This window comes from Canis aureus, chromosome 4, assembly GCF_053574225.1.
Source record: "Canis aureus isolate CA01 chromosome 4, VMU_Caureus_v.1.0, whole genome shotgun sequence".
NCBI lineage: Eukaryota > Metazoa > Chordata > Mammalia > Carnivora > Canidae > Canis > Canis aureus.
Window position 1 is genome coordinate 24,789,105 of NC_135614.1, and position 15,116 is coordinate 24,804,220.

The 15,116-nt window shown below is 44.8% G+C and overlaps 1 protein-coding gene and 2 long non-coding RNA genes across 13 annotated transcripts in view; 1 reads left to right on the plus strand and 2 right to left on the minus strand.

The window, feature by feature from the left end:
* LOC144312340 (uncharacterized) overlaps window positions 1-3,355 on the minus strand; it is a 5,306-nt gene extending 1,951 nt beyond the window's left edge. The window contains exon 1 of the long non-coding RNA XR_013377820.1: window positions 3,011-3,355. This is a non-coding gene — a long non-coding RNA (uncharacterized LOC144312340). The remainder of the gene's footprint in view (window positions 1-3,010) is intronic.
* The window catches only part of LOC144312339 (uncharacterized), an 18,914-nt gene extending 4,438 nt beyond the window's left edge, over window positions 1-14,476 (plus strand). Inside the window, exons 2-3 of the long non-coding RNA XR_013377819.1 lie at window positions 7,808-7,966; window positions 13,874-14,476. This is a non-coding gene — a long non-coding RNA (uncharacterized LOC144312339). The remainder of the gene's footprint in view (window positions 1-7,807; window positions 7,967-13,873) is intronic.
* The window catches only part of MICU1 (mitochondrial calcium uptake 1), a 248,921-nt gene continuing 239,933 nt past the window's right edge, over window positions 6,129-15,116 (minus strand). For 10 of the 11 annotated variants that reach the window (XM_077894920.1, XM_077894916.1, XM_077894919.1 and 7 more), the window contains 2 exons: window positions 12,028-12,117; window positions 6,129-7,110 (listed from right to left, as the gene is read on the minus strand). In XM_077894920.1, the coding sequence (XP_077751046.1) occupies window positions 6,950-7,110; window positions 12,028-12,117 (251 nt within the window). In that variant the 3' untranslated portion in view covers window positions 6,129-6,949. The remainder of the gene's footprint in view (window positions 7,111-12,027; window positions 12,118-15,116) is intronic. The other variant, XR_013377818.1, reaches the window with a different exon arrangement.

Consider the following 15,116-nt stretch of genomic DNA (forward strand, 5'->3'; position numbering starts at 1 on the left):
GTGAGTCTGGCTCCCCCAACGACACTCACCTTCACTGCCTCCCACAGCAAGATGAAGATCTTTTTTTAATTAATTAATTAATTAATTAATTAATATATTTTTTAAGATGAAGATCTTGCCCTCATGTTCCCCATGACCTGAGCACAGGGCCTGATACCTAATATGGGCTCAAATTTGTGAAGAGAGTAAATGGATCTCAGAGACAGGTTTTTCTCTCTATAAATACTTTATTCAGAGTTTTCCTGAACTAGCTAGGGGGATACATTCCTGCCTAAAGCTTCAGGAGGAATTGCCAAATTAGTACCCCCCCCACTCCCTGTCATTTGCTCTTTTGCTGGTTTCCCAGTGTCCCTTGCTGCCTCCAAATGTGGCTCACCAAACCTTTCTTTTTAGAGAGCTCCAGGCCCCCAAATCTCTCCCTGAGAAACTGCTCTTACTGATTAAACCATGGTATACAATGGAATACTGTGCAGCTATGGGAATGGCGGGGAGGCTTTCCAATGTATCCCTTAAAAAAATTTATGTATTTATATTTTTGAGAGTGAGAGAAGGCAGGTGGGAGCTGAGAGGGACAAGAAGACTCTGTGCCGACATGAGGCCCAATCCCACAACCCTGAGGCCATGACCTGAGCTGAAACCGGAGAGTTGAACGCTCAACTGACTGAGCCACCCAGACACCCCTTTATGTCCTATAATGTTAGGGTTGACTTTGGAACCATGTGAACGTTCACCTATGGGAAAAGAAAGAAGAAAACCTGAGCCTCACACTGAAGATGGTGAAAATTTACCCACATGTGCATGACTGATAGGTGATTGAATATTCGAGTTTCAACAAATTACTGGTTGAATGAGTTCAAAAGTATTTCCCCATAGCATCTTTGGGGATCTCCACTGTGGTCCTTTGGCCTCTCTCTTATCCCTAGAGAAAAAGGAGCTCTTGACACCTAGGCAGGGCTGGAGTCTGGAAAGACGGCACCAGGCACTTGGGGTCCTTCCTACCAAACCTGTCACTGATAGATAACCCATAGATAACCCGCCAAGCACCGGTTCTTTGATTCAAAGTCCTTTCACTTCAATGGTCTTTACTCCTAACATCCCTTGGGGAAGCGACGGAGCTGGGGTTAGTATTTTACAGTTAGGAAACTGGTTCAGACTTATGTGTTTGTGATTAGTTGGCCTTGAAGCTCAGAGAACCCAGATTTTTAGGAGATTCCTACACCATATCTCCACCCTAGACCCCTTTCCTGGGTCCAGATTCTTTTTTTTTTTTAATGTTAATGTTTCTTTTCTTTCTTTCTTTTTTTTTTTTTTTTTTTAAGATTTATTAGAGAGGGAGAGAGGGAGGGCATGCAAGCACATGAGTAGGGGGAGGGGCAGAGGGAGAGAAATCTTCAAAGTAGACTCTTGGCTGAGTGTGGAGCCTAATGTGGACCTCGATCTCACGACCCCGAGATCATGACCTGAGCGGAAACCAAGAGTTCGACACTTAACTGACTGAGCCACCTAGGTGCCCCTAGGTCCATCCAGATCCTTCTATGTGACCACCCATCAGATATTTCTACCAGGATGTCTTATGCACCTGAGCATGTCAAAGATGCTGCCTCTTCCTCCAGCCACAGCTGGTTCTGTTTCCCAATCCCACTGAAGAGCACAACCATACACTGCGTTACCTAAACACAAATCTGGGTGTCAGTTGTGATTATTCCCTCTCCCTCACAATCCTCCAATTTACGTGACCCCACCCCCATCCCTCAGGGCTGACCTAGACATCTCCCAATTCTGTTAGTGACTCCAACTCTGCAGCCATTGCCCTAATCCAAGCTCCCTGCATCTGCTTACCATTATTATAGCAGTCTCAAACCTGGATCCCACTCCAATCCATCTGTGGCATTTCAGGCAGTCATCATTCCAAAATGCAAAGCTCATTACATCATCTTCTGGTTTAAAATCGTCAGTGGCTACTAATTATAATTAAGATAAAGTCCCAACTCCTTATTGGGTCTTACAGGATCTTACAGGATCTGGTTCTGTTTTCCCCCCTCTCTCATATAAAGTCATCTGGGTTTGGTATTTTTTGTTATAAGTAGATTTTATTTTATTTTTTTAAAGATGTCAATTACTTGGGCAGCCCTGGTGGCTCAGCTGTTTAGTGCTGCCTTCGGCCCAGGGTACGATCCTCGAGACCTGGGATCGAGTCCCGTGTCGGGCTCCCTGCATGGAGCCTGCTTCTCCCTCTGCCTGTGTCTCTGCCTCTCTCTCTCTCTTTGTGTCTTTCATGAATAAATAAAATTAAAAAAAAAAGAAAAAAAGATTTCATTTATTTATTCATGAGAGACACAAAGAGGCAGAGACATAGGTAGAGGGAGAAGCAGGCTCTCTGTGGGGAGCCCGATGTGGGACTCAATCCCGGGACCCCGGGATGTGACCTGAGCCAAAGGCAGATGCTCAACCACTGAGTCACCCAGGTGCCCTCTTTTTTTCCAACTTCTTGAGGCAGATGCTTATTGTCAGCTCATCATCTATAAGTAAGTATGGAAGTTGTTAGGAGGTTTTAAGTTTCCCTTTAGCTGTGTCCCACAAGTCTTAATATTTTGTATCTTCATTATCATATTCTGTTCTAAGCATTTTAAAATTTCCATGATGACTTTTTTCTATAATCTATGTGTGTTCTAAAATCTTCAAATGCATTTTTAATCTTTTTTTTTGGGTGAAGATTACCATATTAATTAATTCTAGGGTCACAAAATCACTCTCCAATCTGTCCTGGATACTCCCTAGAGCTTCAGTTCCCAGAAACATGCTTTTTGGCCTTTGGACCTTTGCAAGCGAGGCAGCCTCTGCCTGGGCCCCTCCCCCACTGTTAGCTCCTACTCAACTGGCAGGCCTTGTTTTTTTTTCCCCTTTTTACTTCAAGAGAAATCATTTCCTCTGCAAGCTTGCTTTGACCTCCAAATTGGGATTGGGTGGCCCTTCTGCTTTTCTAAGTGCTCTCATAGCAACGTGTACTTACCACAAACTCCTTGAAGACCTTGCTTAATGCTTGGCACATACCGGGTGGGCAGTAACGAGTTGTGGAATGAATAGAGCAACTCATGCACTCTCATTTGCTGGTAAAAAATCCCATTCTGGAGCCACAGGAACACTCCACAGGCATTGCTGCTTTCCTCTTCTCAATGATAATATGCATACTATCTCTTTTCATGGTTATGGTCCATCTCTGGCCGGTCATCCCACCCTACACTGTGCTGCCCAGGGCCCTGAGAGGCCTAGTCTCTGAAGCAGGGCTGGGGTAGGCTGGACTCAAGAGGCTTCGCCCTCTCCGGCTCCAGACCAGAGTCCCTGCACTGAGCCTTCTTGCCAGCAGGTGGCACTTGAAGCCTGAAAGCTGAACTCTTGCCTCGGTTCCCTCGCTTTTCTAAGCCTCTTGGGGCACATAACCCGGCTTGGGCTATGCTAAGCCTTGGAGAGGATGCTCCATCCAGCTGGGGCACCTGGCTCCTGGCTCCCATACTGCTGTCCCTTCTCTCCTGTCTGGCAGCAGCTGTGCCCTGGACTTCTCCTTTCTTAGACTCCAGTTGCATATGCATATGCTTTAACCAGAGCTAAAATTAGGTGGGGCACTAGAAGCTATTAATATGATTTTTGAAGAGCATGCATATTCTTAAACGATTTTTCTTAGAAAGTCTCTCTCCATATTCTCTCTGCTTGTCCTTGTGGATGATGCTGAGCCCAGGGTCACAAGGAAACCCAGCAGCCTGGGTTCCCTCTGAGTTTCTTTCTCTCCCTGAAGCCTAAGGGCTAGAACTGGGGAATTTATTTTTTTATTTTCATTTTTTTTTAAGATTTTATTTATTCACAGAGACACAGCTAGAGAGAGAGAGAGGCAGAGACACAGGCAGAGGGAGAAGCAGGCTCCATGCAGGGAGCCTGATGTGGGACTCGATCCCAGGTCTCCAGGATCACGCCCTGGGCTGCAGGTGGCGCTAAACCGCTGCGCCACCGGGGCTGCCCTGGGGAATTTATTTTTAAGAAATAGAGAACATCAGCAAACACAGAGAAAGGCTGTGGGTATGTGGGAGAAATTTATTGTGGTATTGCTAATATCATTTTTACATTGTCCAAGAATTATTTTAGAATTAGCTTTTGGTAGTGGACTATTTCTTTGACGGTGTCACTGCTCTGGGTCTGAACTTTGTGGATGACAATCCCATAAACATTACATTGATTACAGCAGTGTTGTTAGGGGTGGGCAAGTGGTCCTTGGGAGGCAGAGGAGGGGCTACTAGTCTTGTCAGGAAGATAGTCCAGGTGGGCTTAGGAGGAGACAGCTTGAGTGGAGTCTTTTTTTTTTTTTTTTTTTAATGATTTTATTTATTCATGAGAGACACAGAGAGAGAGAGAGGCAGAGACACAGGCAGAGGGAGAAGCAGGCTCCATGCAGGGAGCCCAACGTGGGACTCGATTCTGGATCTCCAGGATCACACCTTGGGCTAAAGGCAGCGCTAAACCACTGAGCCACCCAGGGTGCCCTGGAGTGGAGTCTTGAGGAGGGGAAGGTTATTCTATCTAGGTAGAAGAAACAGTTTGGATAAAAAGAGAAGCATGTATCAGCCTTTTGTACTTCCCAGTGCTCCCAGCCTATCCCACATGCTGCCTAGTGAAATCCTCTCAGCCTGCTCACATGCCACCTTGCTCAAGGACTTCTTTGGCGGACCCTGGCCTCTTCTGGGTGATTTAGCTGGTACCTCTTACCTGCACATTTAACCCTATTGTGCCAAAGTGTGGCCATCCTGTCTTCTTGAGCACCTGGACCCCCTATGCTTTCTCAGGCACTCCTAGCGGCTAAAGGAGCCCAGCTGAAATTCCATGTACCTGTGGTAGGTGAGTGCCCTTGACAGAGGGTTTCAAGATGTAGGTAAGATCTTTACCCTATCCTGCTGTGCTCTGGTTTTCAGCTTCCGTGAACCCAGGCCAATCAGCAGATCTCTTCTTGCGGGAGAATGAATGCCCATGAAGGCTGTGAATGGGACTTCTCTTGCAGGCTGGAGAAATGAGGGTTGTGGAAAAGAGTGATTTTGGGATTCTGGGACAAATTTAAGAAAAGCTCTCATTGGGCAGCCCTGGTGGCACAGTGGTTTGGTGCCGCCTGCAGCCTGGGGTGTGATCCTGGAGACCCGGGATCGAGTCCCATATCGGGCTCCCTGCATGGAGCCTGCTTCTCCCTCTGTGTCTCTGTCTCTCTCTCTGTGTCTATGAATAAATACATTTAAAAAAATCTTAAAAAAAAAAAAAAAAAAAGAAAAGCTCACATTTTGCCCCAGAGCAATGAGCAAGGCAAAGACCACACTTGGGTACCATAATTCATATCCCAAGAAAGGAGAATGGAAGGCAGAGAGGTAGGTGAGTGGCAAACTCATTTGAAAAATAATCTAATCTGCTCCCAGAAAGGATGCTGGAAATGAAGTTGTGAAGTTGCTCTGGAGAAAATGCTGGGGTTGGCACTGTCACAGGTGCAGAGACCCAGGCCTCCGCTCTTAATTGGCTGATGAACATTTCCCACCAACTTCTAGGGCTCAAAGGAAGCTCTGGGTTTGGTATGGTGGTTCTGTTACTGGACTCAAGACACTGTCAGGCCAGGGAGCATTACCTGGGGACGTTCTGGAGGCTGCAGGAATTCTGGAGGAGAACTGAAGGAGATACTTTTGGACCTGGAAGAAACCTGAGAACTCATTAGGCTCAACCCTGTCATTTTGCAGTTAAGGAAACAGATGGGAAATTACTTGTTCAAGGCCATACTGAGTTAGTGAGAGGTGAGTCCGTATAAAACACTGGTTGTTTTGACTCTAAAATTTAGGTCCACTACACCAGATGATTTCTCATATACACCACCCCGTCTTAGTTCCTAATGGTGGAGTCTGAGTTACCAAGGACTGTGTACCTGGCCCAAGATGATGCCATCCAAACTGTGCTAGGACAACGCCACCACTGCCCTCCAAATGCCCTCACTTTTAGCCTTTCAACAGGAAGAACCAGACTGTGGTAGAAGGAAACAGGCAGGATCTCAAACCCAGTGGAGAAATGAAATGACAAGTACCCCAGAGGATCCTAAAATAAAAGACACAAGAGCCTTTTGTGGGGGTAGGGGGAGTTTATTGTAAACTGTTCTAATTAAAGTGATATTTTACGAGGGTTTAAGACAGAGGGCAGACAGGCTCTGAGCCAGGCTTCAGCTTTAGAGGGCCGCTCCTGGAGGGGAAATGGCACTTGCAGGGAACACAGACTCAATCACTGCTGCTCATTAGGCACCGAGTTATGGCAGAGTCCTCCTAGGGAGCCCAAGAGCCATGAAGCAGCTGCTTGAAATTCCAGATCTTGCTCCAAATCCCGCTGTGCCTATCACCTGCCCGGAGCAGGCCTCAGAACCATCCTGGGGACTGACATGGATCCTTTCTCTGGCCCAGGCTGCCCGGCTCTTCCTCATGACCGTTCATCACAGGCTTCCTTCTGCCTTTCAGAGGTCTTCCCAACTTGTGGCTTAAAAACACCAGCAGGAGGAAAAGCAAAGAATGTTCTTAATGTAAATCCACAGCAAAAATTACTCGAGAACTGTTTCCCAGGGTTTGCGGGTATGTGGGTGGTTCCTTGCATTCTTCATCCACAGGGTAATTTGAATGCATGGTGCTGATGAAGATGCCAGAAGCCTGAACTTTTGGGACTTGTTCACGTTTTTGAGAACCTATGGGGATAATCACTGGGCAGAAAGAGAGCTGAGCAAAAATGCTTTGCCAAAGAAAGGGTGGAGAGGAGAAACTGGTTGAATCCTGAGATCATTCCCAAGAGGAAGGGAGCGCTACTTCCAGAAGCAGCAGCCAGAAAGCTTGTGCCAAGGCTCTGCTCAAGGGGTCAGGGTGCTCTGGGTGGAGGCGGTGGTCCCTCTCACAGTTCTGGGTTACTGTTTAGGCAAAGCGAAGTCCCAGGCAGTTTCCTGTGCGCATTTCCACATGGCCTGCATGAGGCGGGTGAAGCCCATGTCTTTGGGCTTCTCTAGGCCTCTCATCAGCCGCTGCTTCATGATGGAAACAAATTCCTTATTGCTCAGCTCCCCATTGCCTAGAGGAAGAGGCAAACACAAGAGGGATAAGTGGAGGCCTTTGAACAAAGACACTGAGAAAATGCCATCATTCACACCCACATCACATGTGGGTTCCAGAGCCCAGTGCACCCTCACAGCCAAATTTAATTCTCTTGGCTTCAAACAAATGGTTTGCTCCTTCCTTGATGTTTTGGATTATAACTCAGTGGCAGGTTAGTGTAGTATGATAAAAGTTGAACAAGAATATATCGTAGGTCAGGTCCTATACTAGGAGTTGACAATAAAGAGGTAAACAGGACCTTGTCCTTTGAGATACAACCAGGATGTGGGAGAGACAAATATATTATTTTGACAGGGTGGCAAATGCCAAAGTGGGGTGAACAGAAGATGCTATGGGGGGCACAGAGGAAGAGATCTAACCCAGGCTCAGCATAGTGCAAGCACAGAGCAATAAAGGCTTCCTGGAGGTGACTCCTAAGTTGAATCCCAGAGGATGAGCAGAAATTGGCCAAGTAGGAGGGAGTGAGACAGAGGAGGCTTTCTAGGTAGTAGTTCATTCTAGTCGCATGAGCAAAGGCATAGGCAGGGAGCAGGCTGTTGGGTACCTAGGAACTGCTGTACACAGGGGTGGGGAAGTAAACAGAAGGGGTGGGCAGGAGACAGGTCCCCAAGGGTCTTGTATTTTCATTAAAGTGTTTGCGCTTTATCTTCCAGGAGTGGAGCGGAAGGAAGGAAAGGACTGCAAGTAAGTAAGTGAGATGGAGTTAGATTTCCATTTTGGATGGATTTCTCTGGCTGGATATGGGGATAGGACAAGAGAACCACATAACTGGAATACAGGAATCAATCGGGAAGACTACTGCCATAGTCCAGGTGAGAGATGAAGTAGGGTTTTCACAGTAAAAACCAAAATCAAAAATCTGGCTTTGGGTTAAGCCTATTTTCTCATGGCCTCCCATTTCGCCCTCTTCAGTGACAGTCTCTTAGGTCTGGAGAGCAACTTGGAGTGTGTCTGGTTTAACCAAAGGTCAACCTCTTCAGCCACACAGAACAGGAACCATGTCAACAGTAGAGAACAGTTACCCTTTAACTACACGCCTAGGAGTAAAGGTCTGCTGCTGACTAAAAGAACGGCAGCCATTTCTGGTGGGGATAAGACAACAGGAAGCCAGCAAACAGACTCTTACTAACAACTGGCCTGGGAAGAGAGTGGAAAGAAGGAACACAGGGTTTACTTTTGTGGAGAGTACCTGAAAACCTAAACTGGCCCATGTTTTCTGGCTGGAGGGAGCATGGAGAGCCTCAGAGGTACCTCATAGCAAGGAGGAGATTAGGAGATTAGGAGACCTAATCTATGGTTTTCAAAGTCAGGAGAAGGATTATCTTTGGGAGAGGAAGTGACTGGAAGGCAGTACCAGGGGGCTCTGTGGTCCTGCTAATGTGATGTTTCTGGATAATGCTGGTTATACAGGTGTGTTCAGTTATTATTTTTTAAGAATTTATTTATTTGAAAGAGAGCATGAGAGAGAAAGTGAGTGAGCACAAACTGGGGGGCAGGGAAAGGCAGAGGGAGAGGGAGAAGCAGGCTCCCCACTGAGCAGGGAACCGGATGCTGGGCTTGCTCCTAGGACCCTGGGATCATGTCCTGAGCTGAAGGCAGAGGCTCAACTGACTGAGCTACCCAGGTGCCCCAGTGCGTTCAGTTTTTAAAAATTTAGCAAGGTGTTTACTTATGATATTTGCACTTTTCTGTATGTATATTATACTTCAATATAAAGAGTTAAAATGTAGCCTGGCTGGCTGAAAAGTGACCAATAATATGGCTTATTAAGAATACAATTAAAAGGGCACCTGGGTGGCTCAGTCGGTTAAGCATTTGCCTTCAGCTCAGGTCATGATCTCAGGGTCTTGAGATTGAGCCCTGTTGGGCTCCTTGCTCAGTGGGGAGTCTGATTTTCTCCCTCTGCCCCTCCCCCTATTTGTGCTGTGTGTCACTCTCTCTCAAATAAAAAATAAAATCTTAAAAAATGGAATATAATTAAAAGAACAAAAAAGGTCTAAATGAGATTCTTAATATCTTTATAAGAGAGGCTGAAGATGAAAAAATCTGAGGTCATTTAGACTATCATGGGGTTTGCTTCCTGCTTCCCTAAGGCCAGAGCTAATCAATGTGAATGGCTTCTGCTACTTATGAAGCAAGTATATGACTGAATGTCATCTGTGTGCATGTGTCATCTGTGAGTGCAACTCTAAATTCTGGGATGAACAAGTCTGAAAAGTCAATGTCCTCTGGCATTTTGACCTAAGATCTAGAGCTTGTAGAATAACAATGGCTCTTAAATTTAATATGCACTTCCTTTTTCTGTAGATAAAAACAAACAAACCAACCCAGAGGTGTTAAATGATTTTTTTAAAGGTGACTCAAGTAGATATTGACAGAACCTCCTTCTAAAAGGCTGGAAAATCCAATTTCATTTCTCAGGCCTTCCTAGGAGAAGAGGGGCACTGTGAGGCCGCTTGCCTTTATTCTCATATTTACTTTATGGACTGGCTCTCTGGCTTCAAAAATTATAAAATTAAGTGTTTTTTGGAAAAAACCTCAAACCAACTAGAAGTGATTTTGCAAAAACAAAATCTGAGGGAAGCTAAACTGTAGAGCAGTGCTCTTCATTAGAACCATCTTTCATGAGGGAATTTTTTTTTTTTAATCTGTGCTACTTAATATGGTAGCCACTGGTCACATGCAGCTATTGAGTACTTGAAATGTGGCTAGACAGACCAAGGAACTGTTTTCAGTTGTTAATTTTAATTGATCTAAATTTATTTTTATTTATTTTTTTGTTTATTTATTTAAGATTTTTTATTTATTTATTCATAGAGACACAGAGAGAGAATGAGAGTCAGAGACACAGGGCAGAGGTAGAAGCAGGCTCCATGCAGAGAGCCTGACCTGGGACTCGATCCAGGGTCTCCAGGATCATGCCCTGGGCTGCAGGCAGCACTAAACTGCTGAGCCACCGGGGCTGCCCTAATTGATCTAAATTTAAATAGCCACATGTAAGTAGTAGTATCATTTTGGACAGGGCAGCACTAGAGAATAACCCACCCCTACCCGAGGGTGAGGCCATCTTCTTGTTCTAACCCTGGAACAAAACAAGGTTTGACTCAGACCTTGGTTGTGGGTGCAGGTGGGAGGTTTAGATAACTCAAGTTCAACTAGGTAATTTCAATAACTTAAGAAACACCTATTAGGTGCAAAGTACTATCCGAGGTACCTATGGAGGAGTCCAAAGGTGAACAAAGGACTTGCAACTACCCTTAAAAGGCTCATAATTTATTTACTGCAGGGTTATTTACAATAGCCAAGATATGGAAGCAGCCCCAGTGTCCATCCACGCTGACTGGATAAAGGAGATGTGGTGTGTATGTATGTACATGTACGTACACACACACACACACACACACACACAGACACACACACCCTGGAATACTACTGAGCCATAAAAAGCAATGAAATCTTGCCATTTGCAATGACATGGATAGAGCTAGAGAGTATAAGGCTAATAAGCAAAATCAGTCAGAGAAGGACAAAAACCATATGATTTTACTCTTGTGGAATTTAAGAAACAAAATGAGCAACAGGGGAAAAAAGAGAGAGAGAAAAAGAGACAAACCAAGAAACAGGCTCTTAACTAAGGAGAACAAACTGATGGTGACCAGAGGGGAGGTGGTGGGGGGGATGGGTGACATGGGTGATAGGGATGAAGGAGGGCACTTGTGGTGATGGGCAGTGGATGATGTATGGAATTGTGGAATCACTATGCTGTACACCTGAAACGAATAGAACATTGTATGTTAACTCACCGGAATCAAAGTGAAAACCTTAAAAAAAAAAAAAAAACCTCACAACTTAGTAGGGAAGATAGGTCATATACACAGAGGTAGAGAGTAACATGCTGTAATGAAGACAAATTGAAACACGTTAAGGAATAAAAAAGCCCAAGGGATTCACTATGCCGGGGCCAGAAGGAAGGTTTCACCAAGGCAGGAACTTCTGACCTGCTTCCTGGATTCCACTGGTCTTACTTCCTAGAGGGAAGATGAACAATGAATCCTGGCTGTGACACAAGCAGTAGAGGTAACAGAATAGAGGGAAGCTGCCAGCTTTGATTCATATCCTCGCTATGCTATCTACTACTACCTGTGTGCTCCTGGGGAAACGACTCAGCCTAAGTCTCAGCATCCTTATCTGGAAAATGTGGTGAAGAACAGTTCTTACAGTCAGAGAATTACCTGAGTAGCTTAGCACAATGCCTGGCTCTTAGTAAGCACCGAGGAAAAGGGTAAGGTTCTACTGTGAACATCAGTAGTAGTATTATGCCAGGACACATAGCTGAGAAATGACACCACAGTGGAACCAGGACCTCTTAAATGGGCTCAACTACAGAGTGGTCACAGACACCACAAACCACTGCAAGCTAGAGGGCAAAAATGGAATGTGAATGACTGCAATGTGCTTTGGGAGGTAGAGAGGTCAGGACCACCTTTCTAGATGCACTCAGATAATTGTGTGCTCCTGGTCTATTAAGGGGCAAGTTGAGTCTAATATTTTTGTTTCCTTTTTTTTTTTTTTTTTTTTAGTTTTTATATTTGAGTTTACTTTTACTGGAATTGAATTGTTTCCTTTGTTAAGATCTTTATGGTCATACATTAATTTAGGCCTATAGGCAAATTGGAGTTACAAGAAGAAATGGAAAACACAAACCAGGACCTATGGTTATAGTTCTCAAGTGATGATGCGGAGGGCTGAGCTACTGGTGTGGGAAAGGGGTAAGTTGAAGAGGTACAGGCTAGTGCACTGGAGCTGTCTGCAAGGCTCCGTTATAAACAATGTCTACTTCAAGGACAATCTAACTCCAGAGGGCCCCACTCACCATCGCAGTCAAAGAGCGCAAACACCACATCACACACATGGTCGGAGAGTTCCACTTTAGCTACTGTCCTGGCCACCTGCTGCATGGTCACTGAAAGAAGAGAGATGCTGAATTAGTACGGCAGAGGGACTTTCAGTTTGCGGTCTCTGAATGGGTGGGATAAAACTACTCGGTCATAATAAAAAGTTTTCAACTATACTTAAGTCATATTTAAGAAAATGAGAATTTGGTTTTAACCCAAAACATCCTTTCCTTTTCATCTCAGGTTCCATTCTTTTCTTTTTAAAAAAGATTTCATTTATTCACTTGAGAGAACATGCACACAAGCAGCGGGGAGGGGCAGAGGAAGAGGGAGAAGCAGACTCCCCGCTGAGCAGGGAGCCCGATTCAGGGCTTGATCCCAGGATCCCAAGATCATGACCTGAGCCGAAGGTAGATGCCCAGTTTACTGAGCTACCCAGGTGCCCCTAGGTTCCATTCTTTTCTACTGCTGCTATATTTTAGGAGGTATATACAGTTAAGTAAGAGTGCCTGATACTAAGTTCATAGAGACAGAAAGTAGATTAGTGGTTACCAGGGGCTAGGATGATGGGGAATGGGAAATTAGTGGTCAGCAGATACAGATTTTCTCTTTGGGGTGATGGAAACATTTTGGAAGTGACAGTTGCACAACAGTGTGAATGTAATTAATGCTGATGATTTGTACAGTTAAAAATGGTTTAACTGTCATCTTTATGTTAATATATATGTCACCACAGTAAAAATTAAAAAAAATTAAATTTTATCCACTTATTTGAGAGAGAGAGAGACAGAGACAGAGCACAAGCATGAGACATGGGGAGGGGCAGAAGGAGATGGAAAGGGAGAGAGAATTTCCAGGTGACTCCCCACCATGCATGGAACCTGATGCAGGACTCGATCCCATGACTCTGAGATCATGACTTGAGCTGAAAACAAGTTGGATGATAAACCCACCGAGCCACCCTGGCACCCTATACCATAGTAAAAATTTAAAAGGTGAAAAATCCACATAATATTTAAGCATGGGATTCTAATGGTCTAGAGCATGCATTGGTGGTTCTCTTATTACCAGGAGTGTGCCTTGAGAAAAAAACTAAGAACGCCCGATATTGCAATAGTCTCCATCTTGGCATCTCTCTCTGGCAGGAAAGAATATGATGATGAAAAAGTCAAGGAAATAAGCAGGCAGCAAAAGAATGAGAGGTGGGGAATGAGGAGGTTTGTGTCAGGACACTAACAGGCATCACCTTTCCTTTGCTGACTGCCAGCTAAGGACCTGCATCCATGAGCTCCTTGCCCCTCCTCCTGGCCTTCCATCAGCCACTCTTTCTTTTCAACTGTGCCCTCTGGGGTAACAGTGGGCCCCCATATCACTAATTCAGTGTCTGTGGCCTTTTTTGTTTTGTTTTGTTTTTCTTCTTCCAGACCTCCACGGAAAATCTCTTCTCTCTTACCATTTTCTCTTTATCTGACATTTACTGTTAGACACTGGCAATCATGTGAAAATTGGGTTCTCATGAAAGACAAGCCAGGAAAGGTTAGGCCATTTCCACTACCTATTCTCACTGTCTGTCCTCAAACCTGATCTAGGGGCACGTATAATTTATGTTATTGCTTATGGACACTTATCTTAAGTGAGGTAAACCTCACGGGAAAGAAAAGGATTAACTTTTACTTATCAATCAACTAGCAATGAAGTGTTCTAAATATTAGATTTAAAGATTAGATTCACCCAGAAGCAGTGTGAACTTGAATTAAAGTCAGTGTGCCTTCTCTGTGGATTTGGTTCCTATTAATTTCAGTTCTTTCCTGTCATTTTCTCCAGCATTCAACCTTTCACTTGGCCTCAGTCACCTCTATGTATTCACCACAGCGCCCCCAAGGTTGGCAGATACAAGTACCAGAGCAAGGCAGAGAAGCAAGGAGGGGATGCAGGAGAGAAACTGCTTGGAGTCACCAGACTCTGAGCTCTGCTCTGGCTCCACCACCCATTTGCTGGGTGACCCTGATGAAGTCTCTTGAAATCGCTTTAAATTTAATTTTTTCATATTCATATGAGGGGATGCCACAAAATAACTGTTGAGGGGCTTAGCAGTCCAAAGAACAGTTTGTTGGTGTTTTTGAGAATCTGAGGGTGGAGGTATACAGAGACAGCTGAGGATCTCTATGACGAAGGGTATAGGAAAGTTGTATTGGCCACAAGTTAGGCTATGCCTTAGTGTTCACAGCCTCTGGCTTGAGGGGGACGGCTGCCCAGGAGGGCAAGAAGAGCCAGTTTTCTCACCCACACCCAGGATGTTAGTTAGGGTGAAGGAGGAATCAAGATCCCTTGGAACTTCAAGACTTCAGCAGAAGGTATTTCAGCGGATGTTCATGAGATGTGGTTAACTGCCGACAGGGGAGCTGGAGAATCTGCACAACTGCAGAAGTTCTGGGGTTTAAAAACTTTGCCTTGTAGGTCTATATACTTGATTTTCTCTGCTGGCCCAGGAAGAACTGATTCCTGCTAACTAAACTGCCCAAGGAAGGAACAGAAATCAGCATGCCAATTTACAACAAGAATAGTAACTGTTAAGAGAACTAAAATGGTAACAGCTGGTTATTATACTTCTCAGTTGGAAAATCTAACTAAGGAAATTCAATTCATCTCAGAAGATTGCTCAGTGCAAACAGAATCGGATCAGAAGGAACTGGATGCCTCAGACTGTGATAGAACTATCCTTTGCAGTCACAGAATACGTTCTAAGAAGTGGATTAAAACCGGCTTTGTATTCGATAAACAGTCGCTTTGTTATTAACCATTCCTTTGTCTGCATTTCACATCAATCCCACACTTCCATCAAAACTGATAACTAGCCTCTTTTTCTCTTTCCCATTTCCTTCCATTCTCTCAGGGCAGAGTACCCGCTGCTGATTCCTCTTGATGTTCCAAGTGCCCATCCTTTGCACCACGAAGACTGGTAGGGTCCTTTCCTCTAGATAAACCATTAACTAAATAGGATCCAAGGATATCAGTGACTGCTCTTGACAATTTTTAGTGAAAAGCTCACTGAAGTGGTACTTAGTGG